This window comes from Carassius auratus, chromosome 41 (genome assembly GCF_003368295.1).
Source record: "Carassius auratus strain Wakin chromosome 41, ASM336829v1, whole genome shotgun sequence".
NCBI classification, from domain to species: Eukaryota; Metazoa; Chordata; class Actinopteri; order Cypriniformes; family Cyprinidae; genus Carassius; species Carassius auratus.
Window position 1 is genome coordinate 23,070,597 of NC_039283.1, and position 21,985 is coordinate 23,092,581.

Genomic DNA, 21,985 nt, shown 5'->3' on the forward strand with positions numbered 1-21,985 from the left:
ACATAAATACACACACATGCATGTATATATTTAAGAAAATTTTTTTTAAATATACTCTGTACACACACACACATTTTGTAAAAAAAACTTTTATTTTGGATGTGATTAATCATGATTAATCATTTGACAGCACTAATATAAATACTAAAATGCCTCTAGTTTACAGACTGATCACTAAACCTGTTTGCTCTCAAGCATTTATTCATTAATAACATTATTTAAGGTTTAGTCACTATTGTACTTTCATGGTAATTTTTGGAAATGTACCAAAATTGAGTGAAGATACAACTCAGCAAGAAAAATATACATCAGTGTTTAATAAGAAGATAGATCTGTATCACTATGAGCAGTGAAATATGTACCTTATATTTTGAAGGTCTAAATGAAATTGTGAATCATTCGAAATGTGATGAGTAAAAGTAAAATTATTAATTTCTAGTAGTACCTAAACTGAAGGAAAAAGCAAACAGGATTCGACTAATAGAAGGATTGAAAATATGTTTGTTATCATTTAGTGTTCATCTCAGCAAGATTCTTCATTCTGTATGGAGCCAGGGACATGATGATGGGTAAAATATATGACATTGGAGGAATAATTATGCTTCAATGCTTTTGCATTCAATTAAATACATTTTGCACTCCTCCCTCTTTAAAGCATTGAAATATAGTTGTTCCTTCCATCTCATATTATTTCCATCACCAATCAACAAAAGTTTCTCACAAAATAGTTTCTCTGTGCAAATGTGAAAATGCATGGAAAAATAGAATCTTTTTCTCCCATGTCATATTTTTTTCTATCATGTCCCTATAGGGGCTCTGCATTTTTCTGGTCACTTGTATGTATTAGTGCATTTGATTTAATAGATCCATACCATGCATAGTTTTGTATGTGTGAATGAACTGTGTCTCTTTGTATTTATTTGTTGCAGTACATGACTGCGGCTGCTGCTCCTATGCAGGGGACCTACATTCCCCAGTACACTGCGATGCCTGCCTCAGCTGTCTCTGTAGAGGTGAGTTTCGGGCGACTGCAAATCCATTCGCCGGTCCAACTGATTACATGAACACTGCTAATTGAAAACCTGAAGATCAGTCACCTCGGGCCAAAATCCGCCCACAACTTCCTTAGTGCCTTTTATTTCAGCTTTACAAGGCCTGATTTCAGTGTGGAGCACCAAACACAGCCATAATGCCTCTTTTTGGAGTAGGTTAAAAGGTACTTCTGTTTCTTGCGAGGGGACATCCTGTAATTATGACATCATATCCTTCCAGGGAGTGGTGACGGAGGCTTCTCCTCAGAGTGTTCCGCCCTCATCACAGGATGCCAGCGGTCAGCAACAGCCTCTGGGTGTGGACAACACCAGCGATCACGCGCCCACCTACACTTTTCAACCCGCTAAGTGAGTTTGATATACAGTATATATGCATGACTCAGCAAGCACACAATTTTTTTTTTGCAACATTTTACAACACTGCAATAAATAATAAATAAAATCAATAAATAAAAAAGGCCAAAAATAACCAATTTCAGTTTTTTTTAAAGAAACCGGTGTTTCAAAAATGAAGTGACAACACCAGAAAACAATCAGGCCACAGCCGTGAGGTTCCTAATATATTTCAGTATTAGCAACTTCCTAACAGTCTTTTGCAACATTGTAAAAATGCTAATTGTTGGAATAAGTATGTATAGTAATTTTTTCACAACTTAAAGCCGCGGTAGGTAACTTTTGACGCTCTAGTGGTTAATAAACAGAACTGCTTGCGTCTTGCGGAAGAACATCATAGCCGGAACTACTTCTCTCTGTTTATGTCTATGAAGAATCACAGAGGTACTGGGTTACTCCGCCGCGGTATCCCCGAAGCAATCTAAAATAGTCTGAATATAAACACTTATTATAGGCGCACCCTAGTGATTCAGGACAAGCTAAAAACACGGTTTGGAAAATGGATTCATGCTGTACTCACTTATTATATACATTTTTCTACATTTTGAACACAAACAAAGTTACGGACCGCAGCTCTGATTGGTTGTTTCCTTACCGAGAGCGGTCCGTAACTGCAAACGGCAATAGGACCACTGGGAGGAGCCAGAGGAGCTTGATTTTTTCACAGATTATCTGTCTCATGTTGTACTGTCAGGACATAATGACAGGTTTAACAAATATGTAAAAAATATATTTTTACAAAAGTTACCTACTGCATCTTTAAATGTATAGCTGTTAACTGTGGCCAAGCTGAATTCATGATATAGCCTTATATTTAGCTCATTAAATTATGTTGTTATTGGACCATCAGGAAGAAGTGATAATCCATCAGTGAATCGTATACAGTAGCTATGCTTTTCAAACTCTGACTTTCTCATTGGTTCAGATAACCAGAGGAGGAGGGGGGCGTTAAGGTGACTGCGTTGCCTTGAGACCGGGGGACTGCAACGAGGGAACATTGAAAACAGAGCGCAAGAGACAGGAACACACGTTTTTGTCTACTTTTGCACAAGCATCTAAAATAAAAACATCTACAACAAACAATTTATTTAACACCTGGCCCACACCGGAGGACCTTTGGAGGACTCACAAACAGACCAGAAACGAGAGAAATGCAGTCTCGGAGGTCGAGCCTACTGTTAATCGGCTATCCGAAAAACCTTACCTTCATGAAGTGAACGAATTCAAACAAGTACAAGTTTTCCTATTCTTTTTTTTTTTTTTTTGAATGTGCAGGTAGGTTTTCAGAAACAGTGGGGTTTTCTATTAGATGAGGAAGCACGTTCTTGTAAAAAGAAAGAAAGAAGTCTTCCTCGGATTCTAAGCTACTATTACTTTTCTTTTTTTTATGAGTTAGATTTTAGTTTTCTAGAGAATATCAATGTTTTTTCATCTTTGTTGCCTTAATTTCAAGAAACGTCTAAGACTTTTTCCTGTTTGAGACTAATGAATGCAGTGAAAATGATCTGACAAAGAAAGGAGATTACCTGTATAAAGAATAGAAAGAAAGAGAGAGGTCTCCTGGAGACGTTTAAATTATCAGTGGTGACTTTGTGTTTAAAAGAGAGGACAGACAAAAAAAAAATATTGTGGTCATGATGATGATTAAAGAGAGTTGCATTTTTTAGGAACAGATGAAACAAATGTTAATCCACTGCATCATGGGAAATGCAGTTTATTGTGTAGTGCAGATCATTTTTAATGGCATTATTGTTTTTATCTGCAATATTTTTTATGAGCTTTAAGGTGTTTTTAGCCTGCTTTGCTTGTTTCATTGCGGAAAAAAAAAGAAAAGAAAACTAAAACAGTAAAAAAAAATGGCAGTGCAAATCTAAATAGATAAGAGCTTATGGATTAAATGAAAAAGTAAAAAAGCAAATGTGTGCAAAAAGCAATAGTAATAGGAAATTGTTGACAATTTCTTTAGTCTTTCTTAGCTGTGGATCAAATGCAGCCCGTGGATGGCATATTTTATACCAAAGATGAAGAAACCCCCCTCAAGACAGTGGAGTGGATCAATTTTTGTTCGTTTCTTTTTTTCTATTTGAGATTTTTTGGTGTAATCATTTGGTTTCAGAGCTATCCATTTGACCTGGACGGCCAAATTGATACTTTAGGGTTTAAACTTCCTTCCACTGTTGTAGAATCTATGTCAGTCGTTCAGTTGAGAGGCAGAAATCCACCATCACTGATTCTCATGAGTGTGATCTCCCCACCAGAGGGCGACAGAGAGCGGCTCAACCATCATTCATCTCCCGTCCCGTCTGCCCGGCTGAAAGAACTATACCTCTATCGCTGCACCTTCTCAGTCGCCGACTGATGGTCGGTCACTATTAAACACGTCGCACATCCGTTCAGTTCGAGCTTTCCCACAAAGAAGGCCGTATTCGTAATTTCAGCTCAACAGGAATGAAACACAGCACTCACTAGTGTGTATTTAAACTCTGTGTACAGATCACTACCTCATCGAAAGCAATTTTACCGTGAGGAAACACAGGAGAATGTGTTGCAGGTCATGAAACACAAGCTTTGCTTCAGGGGCACTGAGAAACATTTGCAATTAGCACCATTAGCATAACATTTTGTTCTGAGCACTCCCGTCTGTATTTGCAGTCGCATTGATCGAAATGCCTCATTTTATATGCAAGGTTTCCTCAATCAACCAGATGCCATAGGAAATCTCTCATGAAAATGGCGGTCTTTACTTGAAAAACAAAGGCTCTGTCCCAAAGCCCTTGCTGGTCATGGCCACATTTTGGTGGCATTATAATAGTTAGTAATCCGTAGTTATCCTAAAATCTTAAATCGTGACACATTATGGTCACATGGATGCACACTGACCATTGCAGGACGGCGGATACACACCAACTACGCAATCTGGGACAGAGCCTAAGGTTCCCATCATTATGGGATTCGGTGGTTGCTCAGGTGCCTTGACAGCTCAGAATTAAGGTTAGAAATATCACCCATGTGACATTTTAACCTTCCGTATCTGAAATTAGCTTTCTTTTTATCAGGCTGCCTATTCCAGAGGGGGACACTAGCAAACAGAAGAGTAGAAAGAGGGAACATTTCCTAATTTAAAGGGATAGTCCATCCAAAAAAAAAAAAAAAAAAATCAGTCAAAATTGAAGAACAATGCCAACCGAACAATTTCGGTTCCCATTTACTTGCACTGTATGGACAAAAGATACAACAACAGTCAATTGGACCTGAAACTGTTTGGTCGCCAACATTCTTTAAAAGGTTCTCTTTTATATTGCGTAGAAGAAAGTAAGCCATGTTTGGAACAACATGAGTAAATTTACATTTTTGGACAGACTATCCCTTTAATGTACAAACCAGGCTGCTGTCCTTTATTTACCATGAAGTTGACGTAATTTTGATGCAGTCAGATAGGAAAGCACTATATTAAAGCGTCCGCAAAGAGTTCTAATACACATGGTGAATCATGGACTGTCTCTGCTGCCTTCATGGTCATACGGCTCATCATAAATACTCCTCCTAGTTTTACAGTCGGGTAGCTAGAGTTGTCGAGGTGCTCTGGGAATAAATTATCTGTCTTAAAGGGCCGGCGAGAGTCCTCAAGATCACTTTATTCCTTTTGAACGTCATCGTGGACACTTTGGTCTTTTTTCCTGTTTTCATGACCTCTGTACAGCTAAGTAATGATCTCAATTAGCCACTAGGGGACAGTATTAAAGCAAAGTTGGTGTACTTTATCCTCTGGTGATGGCCATTGCAGTGAGATACTGTGTTCACACTGTGGATTAAAGCGATGCCATGTTCCTAATGAGCAAGACAGCACTGCTTCAAAAAGGACACGCTAGCTTTTAATTTTTAACCTGTTTAAACAAAAAAGTAAAAAAAAAAATAATAATAATAAATTTAAAAAGTCACTGTTTTGTCTCTGTCATCCACTGTCTTTTTGGAGAGTTATTTTTATCATGTGCTCGCTGCTAACAAGCATTCAGTATTTAAGTGGTCAGGGCCTTGGGAATGGAGAGACAATTCAAGCTGGTATCTCATATGAGAGGTGTGTGAAGATGTCATCGCGTTATACACTCTGCGGCCTTCATGCTTTTCATTAAAGAGTGAATAAATGTGTCCGATTAAGCTGAAGGTTCTGCTAACTGTAGGATGGAGTTCTCATCCCAACTGTAATTTAGTAAGCTAAACACCTTTCATCCACGAAGGTTTTCGCTGGCTAGAAACTCTGCTCCCATTCATTGGATGTGAGGTCCAAGCCATGCTTTTTTTTCTGTAGGTACATCTGATTGGCTGTCACAGTTGAGGTCATTGAATGACGAGTGTTCGTCTATTCGTCCGTTGTACTGTCAGGAAACAGCATAGGTTCAACCAAATTCAACACAAACTGCAAAACCTCAATTAGAGACTAACGTGCTGGCAGATGAAATAGAGAAATATTTATGGAATTGTTTTTGTACAGGTGTTGTTGAAATATGAAAGCGGAACAGTTTTACGATGCTACAATGATTTCTTGAGTTGCTTCACTTTCTTGCCTCCCATGTGCTCGAGCTGTGATCCTGAGAGTGTCTGTAGACCAGTGGATGTTAGGTTTAAACTTCTGTTTATTTTTGTTTTCTTTTGATGAAGCTTTCAATAAAAAAAATCTACAAAATCATGCCACTTTTTGATTCTGGTTGAACTTTTCTTTTTGAGTCTTTTGTGGAAAGAGCCAATCGATGTTATAACACTATAGCGGTGGCTGCACATTTTACGTTGAATTATTACAATCTCAATTATTGCAAGCTGATATGGACTTTAACCATATGAGCATTTCTCAATTTGATTTTCTTTAAATTAAAACTACTAAAAAATCCGAATACTAAATACCACTTTAAATATGAAAATAAATACAACTAAACTAAAACGAAACCTAATTTTTATTTTTAAAAAATTGAATATTTTTTTAATATATAAATGTATGTTTATGTTTATAAAAAATGTCAAAACATTAACAAAACCTGCAATATAATATCAATGATAATTAAATAAATTGAATGAATGACTAACACTGGTCCAATTCAAATTGAAGCTGTAATGTATAATTTGGGATTCTAAAATGAGTATTTACTGACTGGTTCTTAAAGTAATTACTGCAGTTCATTAGCTTTGTATGTTCTCTGCATACTGACAATAAAGTTGAATCTATCTATCTAGCCATCTATCTATACAGGAATTTTGGGTTTTCATGAGCTGTATGCCAAAATCATCAGTATTAAAACAATAAAAGACCTGAAATATTTCAGTTGGTGTGCAATGAATCTAAAATATATGAAAGTTAAATTTTTATAATTACATTATGGAAAATAATGAACTTTTATCACAATATGCTAATTTTTTGAGAAGGACCTGTAATTAAATTATATGTATTCTTCACAACGCGAGATCCACTTTCCTGCAGAGTTTAACTCTAACCCTAATCAAACACACCTATATGGAGCCAAAAGAGTATCAATAAAGATAAATGCACACACTACATTCACATATGCACACACATGATTCATAAATACACACACATGATACACAAATGCGCACACAATTCACAAATGCACACACAAAATGTAAAAAGCACAGACGATTCACAAATGCTTACAAAATTCAGAAATGCACACACAATTCAGAAATGCAAACAACATTTACAAATGCACTCAAGATTCACAAATGCACAGGACAAGATTCAGAAATGTATTTCTGATGCACACACACATATATCTTGATTTACAAACTGCTTGCGGTCTGTGAACTTCACTGCATTTGTGTGTGAATTTTGAGACTCCTCTGACTTGGCTCCACACACAAATGCCTTTTTTTAAACAGGGAATGATCTGCAACCAATCAGATATCTCCCTTGTTTGAGCCAATCACAAGAATGCACCCCACGTGGGGGATTGTTTACTTGTAAGCCAATCAGCGAACGACTCACTTTCCTCAGCGAACAACTCACTTTCCTCAATCAGCGAACGACTCACTTTCCTCAGCGAACGATTCACTTTCCTCACGCAGCGAACGACTCACTTTCCTTAGCGAACGACTCACTTACCTCACGCAGCCGGCGACCCACTTTGCGCAGCAGGAGACTCACTTTCCGCAGCAGGAGAGTCACTTTCCTCTCGCAGCGAACGACTCACTTTCCTCACGCAGCGAACGACTCCCTTTCCTCACGAGTCACGCAGCGAGCGACTCACTTTCCTCAGCGAACGATTCACTTTCCTCACCCAGTGAAGTTGAGCGAAAGATTCCCTTTCCTCACGCAGCGGCGACTCACTTTGCGCAGCCGGAGAGTCACTTTCCTCTCTCAGCGGACCACTGACTCTCTCTTCATGTAGGGACCGAATATTATAATTAAAGTGACTTCTATATTGCATCCAAAATAATATTTAGATATACTTAAAATATTCAAAAAGGTGTAATTTTTTTTTTACTTGATAAAATGAAATAATTGCCTATTGCAAATTTATGAATCCATGGTTAACTTTTTTTCTGCAGTCACAGTCTGGGCTATATGTATTGAGACATTTTTAAATTTATATTTTGTAAAAAATAATAAAAAATAAACCTGAATTGTAATCTAAACATCTGTATTTCCATACAATTTCATAAATAGGCTGTGTGAGTGTTCATGTGATTGGCTTATAAGTAAACAACCACGTGGAGTGCGTTCTTGTGATTGGCTAAAAGAAGGGAGACATCTGATTGGTTGCTGATCATTCCATGCATTTGTGTGTCAAGCCAAGTCAGAGGAGTCTCAAAATTCACACACAAATGCAGTGAAGTTCACAGACCGCAAGCAGTTTGTAAATCAAGATATATGTGTGTGTGCATCAGAAATACATTTCTGAATCTTGTTCTGTGCATTTGTGAATCTTGAGTGCATTTGTAAATGTTGTTTGCATTTCTGAATTATGTGTGTATTTCTGAATTTTGTGTGCATTTCTGAATTTTGTATGCATTTGTGAATCTTTTGTGCATTTGTAAATTTTGTGCACATTTGTGTATCCTGTGTGTGTATTTATGAATCATGTGTGTGCATGTATGAATCCTGTGTGTGCATATGTGAATGTAGTGTGTGCATTTATCTTTATTGAGACTCTTTTGGTTCCATACACCTACCTGTGATTTTCTAATGATCCTGAAGACATTGATTAGCAAATTCAGGTGTGCTTGATTAGGGTTAGAGCTAAATTCTGCAGGAAAGTGGATCTTGTAAGCCAGATTTGAGAATGACTACACTATGACTATGATCGAATTTTTAGGCATGTGTTCAGAATATTTAAATGTTGTGTTTATACAGACTTACAGTCCCAAACTAACTTTCTCTTAAAGTCAATTTGAAAATCACTGCTCCAAGACCTCAGATGTGTGCATCCGATAAGAGAGACACCAAAAACATGCAGTGATAGGAGTTCTCTAGGACCAGGATTGGGAACCACTGATATTACTAAAAACTAGAAAACACAAATTAAGGTGAATGTTTAACATGGTTTTATGTTACTCTTTATGAAAAAGACATGGGCTATAAATATACAAATGTACACAGCGAAATCCAAATGTGTATGAGTTCATTGTGCAGTTGAAAACAGTACAGTGGCCATACAGTGTTGCTCTGCAGAACAGAAGAAGCAGACAAATCACAGACACTCCACTGGAAAGAACAAGAGCTCGGTGGACTCTGCCCTTCTCTATAGGGCCTGTAACATTTGGGACTGTCCTCTGCCCATTCCATCAACACTGATCGACAGAGGGATTGTTCAGACACACAAGTGACTGTTTCAGTCTTGTGTTGACCTTTCAACCTGCTCCTCCTCTACTGCATACAATACTCATTTTCATATCTGATGTCTAGCTTCAGTAGAAGAGGGTGTTGACTCTCATGTATGTACATTTTTTTTTTTTTCTGAGCTGGATCGATTTCCTGTCTCATCTGACACGTGCTGTGTTTTCTTGTTTAATTCGCTGTAGATGCATTAAGCTGTTTGAAAACATGAATCTGCTCTTTTGCATGTAGTGCTCACAGCTGCTTCCAGTAAAATAATGTTTTTAATATTTATATTTTATTTGAGATCAAATATATGATAGCGTATTTGTCCAATTTTATTAGTGAATTATTATTTTGAGGTAATTTTTCTTAACAGTATCCTAATGATCGTTAGCTTACAACATTAGTGATCATAAATAGCAATAAATTAATTATGAGATTAATTATGAGATTTCTATCAAATTTATTTCTAAAAGCTATACTTTAACAAGCTTTTTTAGAGCAATGAGTTATATTTAAACAAATAAGTCACCTTTAAAGACCAACCAAAGATTATCTTGACATATGCTAAAAATTATTTTTGTTTGAATGCACATTATTTTTGTAATAATTATATGAAGGCTGATTTTTATATTATTATTTTACACACAACATTTAAATTATTAATTGCATACAACAATAGTAATATTAATACTAATATTTTTATTTATTAATCTTGTTATTTAGGAGATATAAATGGAAGTAAATGTATTTCTGTCAAATTTATTTCTAAAAGCTACACTTTTGGGAGTTATAATTAACCTTTGATTTTTTTATATATATATAAAAATACCATTGTTAAGGTCTTTAGAGACCAACATATAGTGCATTTCTTTAGTCATAACATTTAAAAAAATGATATTTCACACATATCTGTAATCTTGACAAACAGATTGCAGATTTCTGTCTTGTTCTGTCAGCTCGGGCCTGTTCTTGCAAAACTAGAAAACTGCTGTCTAGCTGCATTACCAAGACTGACACTTTTGCCTAAAAGACACTTTTAACCCTGTAACCAACCTAGTTTCCCCTTTCCCATGGAAAGACTGCTCATGACTTGTGCCATTAACACACTTTCCATTGTCCCGTCTTTCTTTTCATCCCATCCTTCCCTGTTCCACACGCCTCACCCGTTCCTTCCTCGCTGCCACTGCATCTTTTTCCCCTCTTTTGTCTTGTTCTCAATGTTTTATATGTTGTCTCATGCTGTGCTGGCACTGCCTCCAAACACTCAGAGCTTGCATAATATGAAGCTGCAACTGCTGCCAAAAGGTGTTCAGCCTGTTTCTTTCTCTCTGTCTCCCCCTCCTCAAGACCTAATGGGGAAAACACTGCAAATAATAGCAGCTCCAGGGTCAAAGGACACAACTAGTTTGAAGGATTTGCTCACACACTTTCAAAAATCAAAAGACTTTCACTGGCTTCTTGGCTGAAATGATCAAGAGAAACACGTTTTGCCGTATTCATATTCCCACTGCTCGTTTCCAAGCTAAAACGTGCTTTTGCTTTAAATCAGAACTGGATTTCAAAATCACTGGGACATGAAGCAATCCTGCATTCCTCTGGAGTTGAGTTTCTGTGTTTTGTAGCAGCTGGTTATTGACGTATTATTTCTTGTAACAGCGTTTGTCTCTGACAGAAGTGAGTTATGTCATGACAACCATAGATGTTTTCTGTGGCTGCACTTCCAAAGCAACATCTTTTACACATCCTTCTTGCCTTATGTTTATTAAATATTTCAGTTAATTAAAAAGAAAATGTACTTGTTCCAAAGACTTTCGTTTATCTTCAGAACACATCAATTTGAGGATGAGTGAATGATGACGGAATTAAAATTTTTGGGTGAACTATACCTTTAAGGGTGCTGGCTTATGCTAACAATACTGTTGCGCATAATTGAGTCCATTATATAAATTATCACACAAACAGAACAGAAAATGTGAAAAGACTAATGTCTTCATTTTGATGAAGGTACACATTTTTCTACTTCATATTCATCAGCACTTTGCACCTTCAATTTAGTCTAAAAGCTATTATTTTTCTTCAAAATAAATGTGTATGTGCCTCAGATGGGAGCTGGCAGCGTAGGCTGTTTAGTATCTGAGCAAATGCTTCTGGAAGTCACGGATACTTCTGAAAGTCAAGCATCTCATCTGGAGAGTTTTAGACGACCTGAGCTTTATCCAGCTGGTTGAGCTGTAACCTGCAGACCAATAACAATGTCTCTTTATGGCAGATAGGTTACTCAGCGGACATTTAATATTATAAAATGATATTACATATATATATATATATATATATATATATATATATATATATATATATATATGCAAAATATTAAAGTTTGGGGTCAGTACTTTGCTTAATGCATCCTTGCTAAATAATGTTTTTAGATTAATGTTATAGTGTTCCATAAAAAATTTAAATTTAATTATTTTAAACCTTCTATTTATCATAGAATCCTGGGGGATTCAGTTTGAACAAAAATAATAATAATAATAATAATAATAATAATTGAATATTTTTTTTAGAAACAGAAATAATGCAATACATTCTAGAAAAATAATAATCTAATAACAATCTAATAAAAACAAATAATTTAAGTAATTTTAAAATAAACATTATTTTATAAATACTAATGATATTTTGTATTATTTGTTTAAAAAATATACATATAAATTGTATTAAATTGAAACCCTATAAATGCATAAATAATTGAAATATTGCTTATAACACTGTAATAAAAATGAATTCAAGAATATATATTCAAAAAAATCTATTTAATATTCAAAAATTTTAGTTTCAGTAAGTAACTTTTATCTAAATGCAATAAATTGAATTTCTAATGTTACAAACCATTATTTCTAAATTAATTAATTAATTTTTTTTAATGGTTTTCATTGGAACTTTCCATTCAAGAATATTTCCATTCAGTGATATCATCGATTTTTTTTTTTTTTTTGGATATTGCAGTACAAAAACTGATTACTGAAAGGTAAACTGAAAGGTGATTGGTTCTTTTAACTAAAGGGCGGGGCTTACATTTAGAGATGTCGTTTCTCATGTTTTATTTGTCTGTATCAGTTCCGTTTCCTCTCCTCTATGTCCTCTCTGTCTCTGCAAACAAGTTTTTTAGTGTACTCCATTTTGAAAGTATTTTTCCAATCTCTCATGCTTTGGTAGCTCTATGGTGTTTCATGCTGCGAGACAAGATTCAAGGGTCTCTGCGTTTTTGTTGTTAACGGAGACAGATGGGATGGTGTCAAGTTTTATTTCATTATAACAACCTCAACCTCTCTCTCCCTCTAATGCAAACTGACAATCGCATACCTCTCAAAGACAACGGATGCCACAACAGTCTTCTCAGACTTTGCAGTAAAAGCCAAGGCTTCATCTCAATTCCTGAGCCCCAGATCGATTACCTCAGTGCTATGGAAACTGTTACGAAGGATCTCATCCCTCATTTGAAAGCGCAGGACTGTCCATTTGAAGGACAGATAAATCTGTCCTTTATTCACCCAAGTGTAGTTCCAAATGCCTACATAACTTGAAACAAAAATAAATAAAAAAAATTAATAAAATTGAATGCAAGAATACATGATAATAATATAATGACCCTTTCACTGAACAGTTAGAAAAACACATTTCAAAAAGTTGTAGCTCAATAAATATTTAATTAATAATATTTATTCAGTTATTTGCTTGTTTGTTTGTTTTTATGTTTACTTATTTGTATATTTAGCCCAGATAAAAAAAAAAAATATGGTGGTTTAGTTAACTAAAAAGTAATATGTGTCATGTTTTGAAAGTGAATTGAAGAATATGTAATAAAAATATAATAATTCAATATAAAATTGAATGAAACTTTCATTCAAATCATTAATATATATATATATATATATATATATATATATATATATATATATATATATATATATATGGCACCATGTAACTAGTGCTGAACAGTAATATTTTTCAGTTGTTGTTGTTGCTGCTATTTATTTACCCCCCCAAAAATCTAATAATTATTCATTTTCATTTTTAAATATAGCCCAAATATAAATCTTATTTTATAAATAATATTGTATACTATTTGTTTAATTATTATTTGTTCAGTTTATTTGTTCGTTTTAAATGTGCATATAAAGGATTGCAATTCAATTTACTTAAAAGCTGTGACATCTTACGTAACCTTTTTGTCTCTTATGATCTAAGCTGATATCCTCTTCCCTCCTCTTTCAGTCATTTTCCACCAAAGTTTTCCAGGAGCTTTAGTGGGAATATCACACAGACAGTTTTTTTCCCCCTCTTGTTTCCATCCCCCCTTTCAAGATATGATGAACTCCACGGCAGAGAGGTTGCCATGGCATCAATGCCGACAACAGGCTCAAACAGTAACAATGTGTAATGTGCTGAAGATCCCAGCGCAGCTCAGCTGGGCACTGCACCGACTGCTGGAGAAGCTACAATAAGTGCACAATGTGTGAGGTTCTGTTTTTGCTCCTTACGTTTGCTACACATAAAACTGTATGATGTGACCCCAGTGAGATCTTGGGTAAAAGCCAATGCAGAATGTGAGACTGTTTAATTGCCATTTACATCAGACTACATGCTCTACTTCTTAGCTAAGGCTTTATTTAAGATTGACCGTGTTATCAGAGCATTTTAAGTCAACAGTTAATATCTGATCTTGCAACTTGCAGTCTTGGTCACTTGAGAGCATGTGCGTGCGACAGGAAGTAAGTGTGCATATAGTTCTGCATATGAATAATGCCAAAGCTCAGCGCTGCAATCTATATCCACACCATCTTAAAAGACAGAATCAAAGCGATATTCAAGGCTGAGCTCATCATATGATCATGTTCAGGAACTCATGTGCTCCAAAACCACAAGATGTCGAGGAAATTCCTTTATTGAAAAGTATAGAAAAATTGTAAATAACACTCTGTAAAACTCTGTTTACAACACTATGTGTGCCCCATCGAGTAATCAAAAGTTCTGCACAGTCTTGTGGTCTCCACACCTACTTGAACAATTCGACCAAATACAGGAAATGAATCATTTAAGTAGACAAGTGGTCAAGTGCAAAGACTGCATGTGTGGGTATTGGGACAGGCCCATTATCAGTGTTTTTAATGTCAAAAACTAAAAATGGTTATTTAAAATAAAGCTGAAATAAAATAAAAAAAATATCAGAGGAAAAACATGAAAAAGTAATAGAAAATTAGAATCTCTTTAAAACAAGATCAATTTATTTAAGCAGTACTGCATAAGATTTCTCTGCACTGACAAATTTATTTGTCTGAAGTATAAACAACTTCCTGCCAAGTAATACAAAAGACAATCACAATCAAGATGCAAAATAAGTTTTAATGCAATGTGCAGTGTTGCTTTTCAAGCTAATTAATCATGTTTTCATGATTAATAGGTATTTACTTGCAAACAAGTCAGAAAAGACTGAAAGGATGTCAAGACCAAATTTGCTCTTTTAACAAAAATAAATCACACCAAATATTGGCAAAGATTGCACTGTACATATCTTTAGACAACAAATATTTTTCTGCTGATCTGACATCAGTAGTTACCACTGAGATCCAGGACTTCCTGAGAGAGGAATTTCTATTTTCCATGCAGGTTAGGTCAGCGGTGGGTGGATAGTGAATCAGAGACATATGGGTGATGGTAAAGAATGGGTGAATTATAGCTTCTTTCAAAGCCCTGTTTGTTTTCCTGTGGAGCAGGATGGGGCATTACATCATCCTTGTGTTTTAACTGTACACGGGTCACTGCTGCGCTCTGTGTGTGTGTGTGTGTGTGTGTGTGTGTGTGTGTGTGTGAGCGCTGGTACGAGCACACGTGTGCTGTTAGGGCATTCCATCGGCGTTCAGCATGTTACGGATTATCTCTTCAAAGATGTAATGGTCCAATGGGAACAGGGTTTGTCAAGCTTGCTAATAAGCTGACTAATGCATGTAATGTTAAATCGAGTCCACTGACATGTTGAATATTGGCTAAAGTTTGCTGACCACTTCCATCTTCTGTGGTGTGTAATAACCCAGACTCATCGAGGACACTGACATCATGGGCATGTGTCTCACACACAGTCCAATACAACATTTCCTAACAGTTTAGTCAAGTCTATCGGTATTCATTTTTTGATAAATGTTAAAAATACTTCTATATAGTACGAATTGAATCCATACAAACTACATTGGGAATGTCATTGTCATCCCTGCTTTTACTCTGTCCTTTAGGATTGCAGTGTTGGGACGTCTGAGGGGCCCTGTTCTCTGACTGTGTTTTAGTTGTAGTGGAAGCCATGAACATCTGGACCCAATTAGACCAATAATGTCACATGGACCATCATATCATTGTCTCTACCTCATTCAGCTCTGAGCCCCACCAGCTCCAACATCCCCGCCTCCAACATTTAAGCACATAGCAGTTATTAACGATCACACATAATCAAAGACATGCTTTACTCTGTGAGATTATGCCTTAGGTTGATGTAATGACTGAAGATAAACAACATGAAAAGTAAGTGTGACTCCTAACTTCTGTCACAACCTAGAATGAAGCAATGAAAGCAATGAAACCTTTTTCATAGAATGTCCTGTTATTCATTTGTATGATTCACTACAGTTAGTTAGTATATAGGTAGTCACGTGCTTTTATACACAAAAAAGTGAAGTGCATCAGCCAATCATATCTTCATTTACTCTTTTTGCTTTCAGAAATATTTGTTCATAAAGATATTAAATTAATCAGGGCGTAAATGCACTGTATATCTAGCTCTGAGAAATTTAGGAACAGATGCCATTATATTATATACTGTAGTACTCTATGAAAGTGCAAAAACTTGCTCACATGGAACCACATCTGTGCATGCAGAGGTTGTTTCAGGCCTCAGGTTCTCTCCAGCATGTATTCACTTAGCTGTGTACACATAACACTCTCAATGGTCCCGGCCTGCCAAACCTGATTTTGTCACTATCTCTCCGCCCCCGCTAAGAGTGATGTTTTCCAACAGGAAAAAAAAAACTCAATTAGCAGACTGAGACTCCAGGACAGCCGCAGGAGTCACCTGATCATTAGGAACTGACACTAATTAAAGCAGATTTGTCTTCCTAAATTAAGCTGGAGATTTAATCTCTCCTCAGCTTTGTGACTTCAAATTTAAAGGTCAGAGGTTAGCTCTCTGGTTGGAAAAAGGATTTCAGACTTCCCATTTCTTGGTTCTCTCTCAAACAATCTTCTTGTTCATTTTACTACCTTTCCGTGTAAAAGGAATTCACATCTGCCTGTGTAGCTGTTATGTTACATACAGTCTAGACTGCGGTGGTTGCGCCTGTTCAAGAAAGACTCATAAAAGCAGGTTTGGAGAGTTCTGGTTTATATTTTAGTCAATTCCCCGTGTGCTGGCCTTGCAAGTTCAACACAAACACAGATTTTTTGTGTTTTTCTTGCTCAGCGGTTACTCAAGTTTGGAGACTTTGATGGCTGTCAGGGTGTTGCTATGCAGTTGCTAAGGTCTGCTGGTCGTCCAGATGCACTGGGAATTATCATTGTTTTTCACTCCATTTGTCTTTCCAGTGACAGTCTGTTTGTGCATAAGTGGTGTGGTTTTGTGTGGTGGTAGTGGTGTAGTGCTGTGCAATGTTGTGACATCTTAGAAAATAATTGATTTTTACTGTGAGTGATGACATATTGACCATTCCAACAAGTCCAACGACTGTGGACTTGTTGATTTGTCTGGAGCGGTTGAATGTGGCATCTTCCTATACATATCTATGGAGTCACTGAATCATTCACTCAAACAATTTGCTTAAAAAAAAAATACTGATTAATTCATTAACGTAAAAAAATTGGTTACACTTTATTTTTAATGTCCAGTTTAGTCATTCTACTAACTATTAGTAACTTTGCGACTACATGTCAACTGTAATTCTCATTAGAGCATTTGTAGAGTGTTAGGTTAGGGTTAGTAGAATAAGTTGCTGCACTTGCAAAGTTACGTACTGTATAGTCAGTAGAACGTCTGTTGAGTGACCATCAAAAGATACTAAGGAGACAGTCTACTAATACTCTAATGACTTCTAGTTAATATGTAGTTACGAAGTTACTTATACAGTAAGTAGTAGAATGCCTAAAGTGGACTATTAAAATAAAGTGTTACCAAAAAATTAAGTAATTCGATCATTCATTCAGCCAATTCATACAACATAAATAAAACAAGTGGTTGTCACTCAAATGATTCATTCAAAAGCAATGATTTGGTTGTTTTCATTGGGCAAGCAAAAATAAACCAAGTAACTAGCAACATTCTGTCTAAAATGTACGTTTTTTCAATATTAACTAACTGTTAAAAGCAATAAAAGCAATATCACAGTTATCATCGTGCTACCGGTGTAAATATTCTTACATTCAGAATATCGACACTCTTGCTTGTGTGATATTGCGTTAATGTACTCTCTAATAAAAAGCATCTGGACAGCATTTCTCAGATAATTAGGTCATTTCAATGTCTTTTTAAATCTGAAAAACAACCGCATTTTCTCTCAGTCTAATCAATTACTGAAAATTGAAAATTGAAATAGATCCCATTTGTGACCTGTGCATTCTCAAACAGATAGACGCGATACCACTGAGAATTTGCCAAATGCATGACTGCATTAAAACGCTCAAGCGCATGTCACCTTCTGCCACTTCCGTCAGCACAACCGTCTGTCTGCAGCAGACCGCAAGCACTCTCTGCAGGGCAATAAAAACACAGAGGAATAAACTGATTTTAAAAGGCCAATTGTCTGGTGAAAGTATGAACGTGTGAAATGAAGGAAGGAGTAGGGAGGGAGGGGAAGAGGAGGCCGTGTGTGTTACATACCAGAGCGGTGAGATCGAGCATGGAGAGTGGACAAGGATAATTTAGAAACACATACCACTCTGCTCGGAAAACACTCACAATGCGCTCACTCCTGCGTTGTAGAACAGTACAATGTCTGAATGTTGCTGCGCAGGGTTCATACATGGATACAGATTCCCTGCTGGGAAATACCTTTTAAACTGATGGTGTGTTTTGGAACATGGTAGCTGGTTTATAGCTGGTCTTTAGCTGATGCAAGGAGGTAGACCACCTTGAAGCAGCAACCAGATGGTCTAACCCTTGGTTTGTTATACTTTCAAGCTTAGTTTATCTTCAATTTGACCTATCTATTTGGTTTAATTTTAGTCCATTTTCACTCTGTCACACGTACAGTATAGACTGTTTTTATATTTTCTGTTTTTTTGTGCTGCCAATGTTAGAACTATGTCGTATAATGTCATTTTAAAAGTGCCATTACATAACTTAATCTAGTGTTATTGCATAAGCTTATTCCTGTGATGCACATTCTGTACTGTAACCTTTGTCTTGTACATGTTGCTGTTTCACTGCTTTCACACCTGAAAACATCTCAAGTAGTGAGTGCAGTTCTTCCGGCCGTGTCAACTGTATTTATGTCAAGTGGTTATATTACTAAATACATTTAATACTATTTTGGGGCTGTCTGTTAAGACTGTCCGTGGCATTGGATAACGTTAGAAAGCTGTAGACCAGATGTTCAAACACTTTATTCTGAGAAAAAGCATTTTAGCTTCATAACATCTCCACCAGCCTATGGTCCCCTTTCTGACCTGTGGTTATGAGGACTGTCTGTTATATTGATTTTTAGCCTATTATTATAATTACTATTGTTAACTAAAACTAAAACAGTGGGGGAAAAATACACATTGCTTAAAATAAATGTTAACTGAAACAAAATAAAATTGTATGTATTTTGTTTCCACTTATTCCAAGAATGAGAGTCCAAAGAGTGGATAAAAACATCACAATAATCCCAAAGTAATGACTCCATTTCCTCAATTATGGTCTTGTAAAACAAAAGGCTGCATCTTCTGCAAGTCCTTCATCCATTATAATAATTTCTCCAGAGAAAAAGTCATCTCATTGGAATCAGGAGAGAAATATGAACTGATAAAGTACTGTTTACAAGCGAAAACCTTTTAAAACTGTTCTAAACAAAATTGGAAGATTTTGGTGCGGGATGGACTTTTTCACTTGAGGAAGCATTATTATGGATTATGGACTCATATTTTGGCCAGTAGATTTGGTTTAAAGTTAAACCATCTTAATGGATTAGTTTCTAACAAACATGCAGCTTTCCACTCCACAAGATGTTAACTGATAGACTGGAGTCATGGAGTCAATCATCATGATGTTTTTATTAACTCTCATTCTGACGGCACCCATTCACTGCAAAGGATTCATTGGTGAGCAAATGATGTAATGCTAAATTTCTCCAGATCTGTTCAAATGAAACATCCCCATCTAGATCTTGGATGGCCTGAGGGTGAGTACATTTTTCAGCAAACTTTCATTTTTGGATGATCTATTACACTAATAACTATCATTACTGGCAACCGTGGTGATAAATGAGAACATGATGATACAGTGAGTACAGAGAATCAACACTCACCTTTATATTATTCTTGTAAAAAGCTATTCATTGGTATCATTCTCAAATATGTCACGTCTCAGTCATTTGGATTTGGAATATAACAAGCAATAATTTATTCATATTCCTCTCTTGTTCCTATCTTCAATTGTTCTTGCATTAAAAAAAATTTCACTCATTCACAAGTGATTCACACCTATTCATTTTGTTGGTGTTACAGCTGCAGCTGAAAAGAAGCTTTGGAGCACTTAGATTTTTAGATTGTTCAATCTTTTAAGCAAGGCTTTGTTGAGTCAACATAAATTCTGTAGTCAAAGCTTTTCTCGGTTTCCCTTCATTATTCACCATCCTATAGTGAAGCAGCGAAGCAGATGGCATTTCATGTTCTCTGTTTTCCTCCTGATTGTTTCAACAGCTGAACCTGGAGCCCCTCGTGTTACCGGTGGCTGAGAGGAGAGGTAGAGTTACCCTGCAGTCTGTGAGGCCCAAACCCTGAAATGTATGCGAGTTGAATTTTCTAAAAAATGGAAAAGGCTGTGATTTGTATTTTCATAATTTAGTTTTATGTTTTTCTTCTTGAATAGTGTTTGTTCTGTATCATTTATCTATTTAACTAAACCAACACATTTCTGTTTATTTGCAGATTTAATGGAAGAATAAAGAAAAGATCCTGCATATGAAGTGGCAAGTAGTTTCCGAACAGAAATGTTTTATAAATGTGTTTCCTTACGACATTATTTTCCTTTATATTACAGCAAAAGTGATGTCTTTTAAATAATAATTATAATTCACAAAGGCACATACTTATCTCAAAATAGTCTTTGTAAAAGCTGTAGATGTTTGTTTCTTCTATTGCTTGTTTCTGAAAGGTTGTTTAGTCTGATAAAGTTCTAGTGTTGTAGGCCAGACATCTGTGCGCTTTTATTTCTTCTGCAGCAGACAGAGGTATTTTCCCATCAGTGTCTTTCTCATTTTTAAATCTTATTAAATCTCTTTGCAAATAACAACCACATAATCAGTCAAATCCTTTGATAGGGCTCCAAAGAGCCGAACAGGCATGCCTTCAGCTATTTCGAGGAGACGCCCCATTTCAAAGAAGAAATCACCTAATACATTCTGACATAACTTGAGCTTTAAGCTCTCTTACATAGCCATTGGCGTGTCATTTGTTTGGATCTGCGTGATTGGGAACAGTGATTCAATCACAAAGAAATGTTTGGTTTGACATGCCCAAATGGTGTGGTTTGCACAAATGCAATGTCAGTACGTGTCACTGAGTCACTGTTCAGCTAAACCACTACCAATCTGTTATGACGTTTACAGCAGTACATGAAGAATTAACGGATCATTTAATACTGAATGAAATGTGTTTAAGGATTAGGTATTGGTTGAATATATGCCAGGCTGTCACTACAAGGGTCTGAGAGTGAGTCACAAACATTTTGGCTTATGTGCAGGCTTTAAACAAACTATAACCACTTAAAAACCTTTTAAAGTGGACCAGACTCAACTTTCAAAAGCTTTTAGCGATATACAGGCAAAAAATATAGTTTCCACAGAAAGCTATGACAAGGTTCTGCATGTTTATCATTAAGCCAGTAGGTGGAGGTAGGGTAATTTAACCATTTAATAGCCTAATTTGATTCATTCAAAAACGCTGCTTATGTAAGTAACAAAAATGAATCACCAGATGAGTCATTTACTCAAATGATTCGTTAAACAACACTGATTCATTCAGGAACAAAATACTTCTAGTGTGTTTCATGGATTCACTCAATATTAAGTTCTGTTTGGCTCTGTTCCCTTTATTTATTTATTTTAATCTAAAATGTCTATGTTTAATGTTTAATCTAAAAATGTGTATATTTTTCTGTCAGGAGTAGGTTTAGGTGTAGGGTGATAGAAAATACAGTTTGTACAGTATGAAAAAAACATTACACCCACGGCAGGTCCCCGTAAACCAAATATACCAACATTTGTGTGTGCGTTTGTTTACTACTCACTAATGTGTGTGTGCACTTGGATGGGCTAAATGCAGAGCACCAATATCGAGTAGGACAAGATACTTGGCTACGTCACGTCACACACTTTAAGTGTGTAGTCACTCCTCCTTATTTCTATAGAGGTGACAGCAGGTCTGTTCTTGACCCAGCATCTACTAAGGCCAGGGACACACTAGTTATAGTATACAA

At 36.1% G+C, this 21,985-nt stretch overlaps 1 protein-coding gene across 1 annotated transcript in view; it reads left to right on the plus strand.

Annotated features, from left to right (window-relative positions):
* The window catches only part of LOC113059310 (RNA-binding motif, single-stranded-interacting protein 3), a 142,724-nt gene extending 136,595 nt beyond the window's left edge, over positions 1-6,129 (plus strand). The window contains exons 12-14 of the mRNA XM_026227713.1: positions 930-1,013; positions 1,273-1,400; positions 2,371-6,129. Coding sequence (XP_026083498.1) covers positions 930-1,013; positions 1,273-1,400; positions 2,371-2,374 — 216 coding nt within the window. The 3' untranslated portion in view covers positions 2,375-6,129. The remainder of the gene's footprint in view (positions 1-929; positions 1,014-1,272; positions 1,401-2,370) is intronic.
* The last annotated feature ends 15,856 nt before the right edge of the window (positions 6,130-21,985 follow it).